General features: G+C 55.3%; 2 protein-coding genes across 3 annotated transcripts in view; both read left to right on the top strand.

Moving 5' to 3' along the window:
* Positions 1-7,059, top strand: part of HOXA3 (homeobox A3) — a 46,758-nt gene that overhangs the window by 21,256 nt on the left and 18,443 nt on the right. Inside the window, exon 2 of one of the 2 annotated variants that reach the window (XM_075051169.1) lies at positions 5,101-5,294. The exons of the other annotated variant lie outside the window; for it this stretch is intronic. The gene's annotated coding sequence lies outside the window, so the exon portion shown is untranslated. The remainder of the gene's footprint in view (positions 1-5,100; positions 5,295-7,059) is intronic. 2 annotated transcript variants of the gene reach the window in all.
* On the top strand, positions 1,283-3,704 carry HOXA4 (homeobox A4). Its single transcript, XM_075051238.1, has 2 exons — positions 1,283-1,945; positions 2,438-3,704. The coding sequence occupies exons 1-2, from the start codon at positions 1,342-1,344 to the stop codon at positions 2,764-2,766; spliced, it is 933 nt and encodes a 310-aa protein (XP_074907339.1). The 5' UTR covers positions 1,283-1,341; the 3' UTR covers positions 2,767-3,704.

Here is a 7,059-nt window from a genome sequence, read left to right as displayed (position 1 = left end):
CCTCTTTCCCCTCTGAGCTGCAAATATCGTTAACAGTCTCAGTTTTAGCAATGCAGAAGTGCCCGAGTGCCCTCTCCCTCCTACGCCAGGGTTTGCGAGTTACTTCTGCGAAGGCGCTAGCGATTTCCCGTGGAACAGAAAATCAAGAAATAAACCCCAGACGAGGCATACCAAACCGACGGACTTAAATTCGTAGTTTGGAAACCGCTCCTCCGCGGGGAGGGATGCTCGCAGTGAGCCCTGCGGTCGCCGGTAGGAAGTATTTGATACCGTCGTGTCCGCCTTCCCCTCGCTCCCTTCCCCCTCTCCTCCCCGTTATTTTCAGTCTCGCCGGATCCCTCGCACCCCGCAAGCCGCTCGAGGACTCTCCTCGGCCTCCCCGCCACCTTCCTACTAACTTTTGCCTCTATTCCTCCCGTTAGCAACGGCTTCAAAGGCGCAAAGGGCTAGCCCCGGAGCTCCCGGCCGCCCGCGGTCCGCGGCGGCGGGGCGCGGGGGGCAGAGCCCGGCGGGCTGCCGGTGGCCTGTGCCCGGCAGCCGCTGCCGCCCTCTGCCTGCGCGCAGCCCCCACTCCAGGCGTGCGGAGATGGGCTCGTTCGAGAGGATTGTGCAACGCCTTGTGCAATGCCTGCCTCCCTCCGGATCGCGCAGCTGGGCTGCGCTCCGCTTCCTCGCCCCGCTTCCTCCGCTCTCCCGCGGGGGAACGTAGGAACAAAAAGTGCTGGGGCGGGGGGTGGGGGCGAGGGGCCGGGGAAGACCGTCAGAGCTGGATTAGTTGCATCTCACTTGGCACCGCGAGTGCCGGACGCGGCCCCGGTCGGCGGGCGGGAGGAGCCGGGGGTGCCGGTGAGGAGCGGACGCGGGGGTCCGGCGGCAGCCCCCGGCGGGCCGCTCCCTCGGCGGGCGGCCGCCGCCCGGGGAGGGGGCGCGGCGGCAGCGGCCCCCGCCAGCGGCCCCCGCGGTAGGTCCGCGGGCGCGGAGCTGCCCCGCGGCCGCTCGCCCTCCTTGCATTTCCTGATCCGGGGTCCGCGGCCCCGCGCGGTAATTGGCGCTGGCGGTCAGGTGGTGATGGGGTGGCGGGGGGCGCGGGGGGGGTGTGCGCGCGGGTGCGTGTTGTGTGTGTTGTAGGCGCTCCAGGGGTGGGAAGAGAGGAAGGGAGGGGAGTGCGGCGGGGAAGGGGGGGGGAAGCTGGAGGCCCAAACTTTGGCAGCGGCGAGCACTTGACAGCAGCGGGAGGGGGAGAGGGAGGGAGGGGAGGGAGGGGGGGAAGGGGAGGGGCCTCGCCGAGCCCAGAAAAACGACAACGCGAGAAAAATTAGTATTTTTGCACTTCACAAATTAATGACCATGAGTTCGTTTTTGATAAACTCCAACTACATCGAGCCCAAATTCCCTCCCTGCGAGGAGTACACGCAGCACGGCGGCAGCGCCGGCAGCTCTGCCGGCTACCACCCGCACCACCCGCACCCGCACGCCCCGCCGCCGCCGCCGCCGCCGCCGCCGCACCTGCACGCCGCGCACCCGGGCCCGGCGCTGCCCGAGTACTTCCCGCGGCCGCGCCGGGAACCGGGCTACCAGGCTCCTGCGGCGCCGCCGGGGCCGCCGCCGGGGCCGCCTCCCGAGGCGCTCTACCCCGCGCAGGCACCCTCCTACCCCCAGGCGCCCTACAGCTACAGCAGCGCCGGCAGCGCCGCCCCGGGCCCCGAGCAGCCGCCCCCGGGCGCCTCGCCGCCGCCGCCGCCGCCGCCGCCCGCCAAGGGCCACCCCGGCCCGCCCCAGCCCCTGCTCCCAGGCCATGCCCTGCAGCGCCGCTGCGAAGCGGCCCCCGCCGCCGGGGCCGGCACCGGGCCTGGCTGCCCGCTGCTGCCCGACAAGAGCCTGCCCGGGCTGAAGGGGAAGGAGCCGGTGGTCTACCCCTGGATGAAGAAGATCCATGTGAGCACGGGTGAGTTGCCCTTGCCAGGGGGAGGTGGGGATGCGCCTGCAGAGGAGGGAAGGGGGGAGGGTGCTCCCGGGGCCGGGATGGGTGGTTGCGTGTGTGGCGCTTTTTTCCCCCCCCTCCTGCTCCCTCCGCGTTTCCTAATAAAAAAAAAAAAGTGAGAAACCTTTTGTATCCGGGGTCCTTTATCAAAAGATTTACGAGACGCCAAACTGTTAGGGCAGTAATTATAGCCCCCATAAATTTAATTGCCCTGCAGTGGCTCTGGGCCATGTGTCTTTGAAGCTTTTCTTCTAACCCAAATGCCCATCACCATTTTTTATTGCTCCTCGATTGTCCCCACTGTCGATAGGCTGTGAAACAATTTTTCTTGCCGTTTATGTATCTTATGTGAACCTGGTGTCAAGTTATTATATAATGATTATGTCCCATGGCTTCCCCCCCCTTTCTTTCCCCTCTGCGTGTGTGTGTGTGTGTGCCCGTGTGTGCACGTTTCAGTCAATCCCAATTACAACGGAGGGGAGCCCAAGAGGTCTCGCACTGCCTACACCAGACAGCAGGTCCTGGAGCTGGAGAAGGAGTTCCACTTCAACCGCTACCTGACCAGGAGGCGACGCATCGAGATCGCGCACACCCTCTGCCTCTCTGAGCGCCAGGTCAAGATCTGGTTCCAGAACAGGCGCATGAAGTGGAAGAAAGACCATAAACTGCCTAACACAAAGATGCGCTCCTCAAACCAGTCCACACTGAGCCAGCAGTCCAAAGCACAGACACAGGGCCACCCCCATCCTCTCGATGGGGCTACACCCAACGCAGCCGCGCTATAAATACGTTTTTGTTTGTTTTTTTTTGTTTGTGTTTTTTTTTTTTTTTAATATATATATATATATTTACCTATCTATTGGGGTTTTCCAGCTGCCCCGTGGAGGAGGCTGGCCGTTTGGACCAAACAACTGTGTAAAACAAAACAGGAGCAGGAAAGGAAGACGAGACGTGCCCAAGAACGGGCACATGTTTAAACCAAAACCCGGACGATTGTCTACATTGTATATAGATAATGGTTCCATGCCCATCATTTTTTTTCTATTTATGGAAACGCTTTCTTGCCCTCGGTGTAAAGAGAGGGCTGGATGCTGTCACGGATGAATTCGCTGTACCTAAGACGGACTCTTTTTTCTCTCTTTTTTTTTTTTTTTTTTTGAGAACACTTTAAAAATGAAAGACGGTTAAAACAAAGCAAAGACCTCGTGAGACACTTGTATAAGGCATTGACTTGAATAGCGCTGTTTCATGGTGTGTTCGTGGATTCCCATGTGCGAGTGTGAGAGTGCACATGCACGTGTGCACATACACCAACACGGGAGAGAGAACGAACACGTCCACGGGAGGTCAAAGACTTACGAAAAATGTCTCCTCACGCTGTCTAAAGGAAAATGTTTTATGTATCAAAGGTAACTTAACTGGTTTTAAGTGTAGCCCCCGCAGTAGCTGTGATCTATTAGTTTTTCTCCACATTCCCTATTGCATTTATTTAAAGAAATATTGCTATAAAGGCTGTTGCTGTCTTCATATTTGGCACCGTCTAAATCGTTTGGGTCCATGTACAATTTGTGGATTTTTGGTGTAATGTATAACAGTGCCAAATGCTGGTAATAAAGATTATTCTGTACAAAAGAATTAAACGCTTGAAACACAAGTCCACTCAGTGCTGTTTCATCCACCTTGTGCTTGGCTGGTGCTGGCACCAGAAATGGAAAACAGTTTAATGTCACTTTTTAACTTGGATTCATCTTGTCAATAAGGTAATGGTTGCTTTAAATTTAGTGAAAAACGTCCTGACTCCTAATTGCCTGGCTGGTAAAAAGAGCCCTGTAGGAAGAGGAAAGGTCTTGCTTCATTGTATAGGTGAGTGGTATTCTCTTCAGCGGACTTACGGCAGAATTAGCTGGGCTCTCCATCGCTGTCTGTGCGACTATTTTCAGCTGCGTTACAGAGAAACTGTGCTTCTGCTGGGAGCCAATAAGCTCCCATGACGGGTTTTGCTGGAGGAGAATTCACACATGCTCCCCATGATAACAGTTTAAATCTTTAGCCAGTCGTGATTTATTCGTTCATTTTCGCCCTATTATAATTTCTCAATTGGCTAGCACTTTTGAAGGGGAATACATGGGCGGTAACCTAAAGTTACTCTAAGCTGCCTTTTCTGTTTCTGTTTCCTTTTATTTTCTTTTTAAGACTATTTCGAAATGTGTTGAGAAAGCCTCGGCAGAAACATGAATTTGGGTACAATTCAAGAGGTTTATTTGATTGAGATTGTAGAAACGACTGTGGCAAAATGGGGTTCAAGTGGTTCCAGCTCAGGCTGCACATCTTGCTGCTTCCAGGCAGCTAAGGAGGGCAGGCAAAGCGGAGCTGCTAACGGGGAGCCTTGCTCAGGGTTTCCACAACAGAGAGTAGCACTGAGCCGGGTAGGAAAAGGCTTGGAAAGGAGCTCAAGTGCTAGTAAAGCTTCCAGGGAAGGCCTGGAGGCCAAGACTTACCTACTTACCCAAATACATCCGAGAGGGATTTTTGGAATCAGTGCTTCTCTTCGCACGAGTGAGGCTGCCAGGACCGGGTGCATCATCACCCCCTGGGTGAGGTAGCACCAGGCCCCAACAATATTGCCAGCATCCCTGCCTGGCCATGGAACACGGATCATCCCGGAGAAAAATGTTAACGTGCCACTGGCAGAGCACGTTCAGCATCAGAGAGGTGGCAGCTGTAAATACCCTCAGCAAACACTGCTGTCTCCAACCCCGACCAAGGAGCAGGCCTGAAAAGTGCACTTCCACTCACATATTGCCGTTTACTAAATCCTGAATTGCCAGCTGCCTCCTTATAAAGGGAGAAAAATATAGCTGTAAGTGAGGTAGCTACTACCTGCAAGCACGTAAGCTTGAGAATCCCTCAATATATTTAGAGGCAAAATTAGCACAACCGCGCAAAATTCCGCCTGAAACATATTAACTGGCGATGCAGGACTTCTTTAGTGTGTAGCCTATGTCTATAAACCTGGTTTGCTCCCATTGTAAAGAGAAATGAAATCACGCTGCAAATAGCAATTTTAGCGAGAATCATTAATCACCTCCTACAATAAATACTTCTTTGTAATTCAACAGTGGTTCTGAAAGGCATTCTCTTGGAAAAGTCTGTGAAGACGCAAAGGATTTTCCCGGAAAAAAAAAAAAAAAAAAAAGTGGTCATGTGTAAAGACACAGCATCTTGGCTGTCTGCTAAAAAAATGTACACTCTCTTGCTGGAGATTGAACTGCGGACTGCAAAATACCCCCATGGCAGATTATCGTCGTTTAAGGTAAATTTTCCTTTTTCCCCCCTTCCCCCTGTGCTGGGAGCGGGACGCTGCTCCCGGGCTGGGAGCCCTCTGCTCCCCGTCCCATACCGCCCATCTTTACAATAACTGCGAAAATTACATCGTCCAGTTTAAATTCTCGCATTGTGCTCCCTTTGCTAAGGCAACCGGGAGTTCACCGAGAGGACAAATTTTCTATCCCATTAATTGTTTTTTTTAGAGGAGCAGACTGACCCTTCAAACCCTTGACCTTTAAAGACAGTATTCTTTTTAATCCGGCACTTGGACCTAAATGTCTCTTCCCCCCGCCTCCCTCTCTCCCGCTCTCCCGGTGTCTCTCACACACGGATTTATCTGCTCTGGCCACAAAGGCGAGCGCGGCCCAAAACGCTGGAAGTGGAAGTTTGTCAATATTTCAAAGAAAGACCAAATCACCTCGGAGTCAATTTGCTGGCCGCAGGGAACGCCACGCCGTTAACCTCGGTACCCACCTCCCCTCCACCCACCAAGAAAAATGCTTCTTTTCCAAGATCCCCCTCCTCGTTTCTCCTGCAAGCTCTTGCTATACCTGGTGTTTTATTACACAGGGAACTCAGCTGTGACAAGAGCCTTGTGGTATTTAATAACTAGAGCCATCCTGCATTGGAGGCTTACCCAATGCTGGGACTTCTTTCTTGTTTTTCTTTCTTTCTTTCTTTTTTTTTTTTAAATTTTTTTTTTCCTTCAGGGTGCTTGCCGTCCCGTGGCCTTCTTGCCCAGTGTTTGTAAACGAGGAAGGGGTGGGGGGAGCCCTCACACAGGCAGAGATCCCGACAGGCTTGCCATGAAACTCCAGCCCCCCCCGGCTCCCCCCCTTCCCCCGAGCTGGGGCCCGATCCGGGCAGCCCCGGGCCCGCCCGCCGTTCCCACACCTCCGCCGGAGCCGGGCGGGCGGCGGGGCCCTGGGGGCCCCCGCACATCGCTGCCCCGGGGAGGCGGAGGCTTTTGCCGGGTCCAGAGCCTCACGGCCTGGCCGGGCCGCGACGTGCGGGGAGGGTCGCCCCCGGGCCGTCCCCTCGGGCGCGGCCCTGCGTGGGCGCCCAAGCCCGGCCCACGCAGGGTGCCGGTGGGGTCGGGGCTGCCGGCGTGGGCCGGGGAAGCTCCGCGGCCACCTCCCCCCGGCCCCGGGCAGCCCCCCTGGCTCCGCCCGGGCCGGCGGACAGGCAGCACAGACCGGCGGAGGGCAGCCCGGGGCATGCCGCCCCTGACGCTCCCCTGTCCCCCTGCCAGCAGAGCTCAGACACCCCCCCCGCTGCAGGCAATGAGGATCGGGGTTCAACTGGCTAATTTGGGGTGGGGGGGTGTAAAGCTGCCCCATCTCGCTGTACGGAGCGGGACAAACCCATGTCATTAATGCCCAAGCTCGCTCCCTAGAAACTGAGGAGCTGTCAAAGCCAGCAGAGATTAGGGGACCCAAGTACGAGGATCCCTGCGCTCGCAGATAAAGGTGTTGCGTCTGTTCTGGGGGAGATATTGAAATTTTAATCTTTAGGGTCACGTGACTCATTAAATAATTAATGCAGATAGTCAGGAATGGATCTGTGGCCGTCAGTCCTCACTAGGAGTGATTCTCTCAGAAGTGAAACTCAACTCCTTATTACTGGAGTTTGTTTTTCTTTCTTTTCTTTTCTTTTTTTTTTTCCCTTTAAAAAAAAAACCCACCTGATTTATCTTGAAAGATTCTAAACTTCTTAAGCAAGCAGTAGGGTCTGTGTTGGTAAGTAGGTAG

The sequence above is a fragment of the Buteo buteo genome, chromosome 2, assembly GCF_964188355.1.
Source record: "Buteo buteo chromosome 2, bButBut1.hap1.1, whole genome shotgun sequence".
Taxonomy (NCBI): Eukaryota; Metazoa; Chordata; class Aves; order Accipitriformes; family Accipitridae; genus Buteo; species Buteo buteo.
Note: the sequence above shows the minus strand (reverse complement) of the source record. Positions and strands in the feature narration are given on the sequence as shown.

Excerpts from the sequence above, each read along its gene's own strand:
- HOXA4 (XM_075051238.1), top strand. The coding sequence starts at position 1,342 with ATGACCATGAGTTCGTTTTTGATAAACTCCAACTACATCGAGCCCAAA. Across the intron at positions 1,946-2,437 it reads GAAGATCCATGTGAGCACGG|TCAATCCCAATTACAACGGA; the intron begins GTGAGTTGCCCT and ends TGCACGTTTCAG.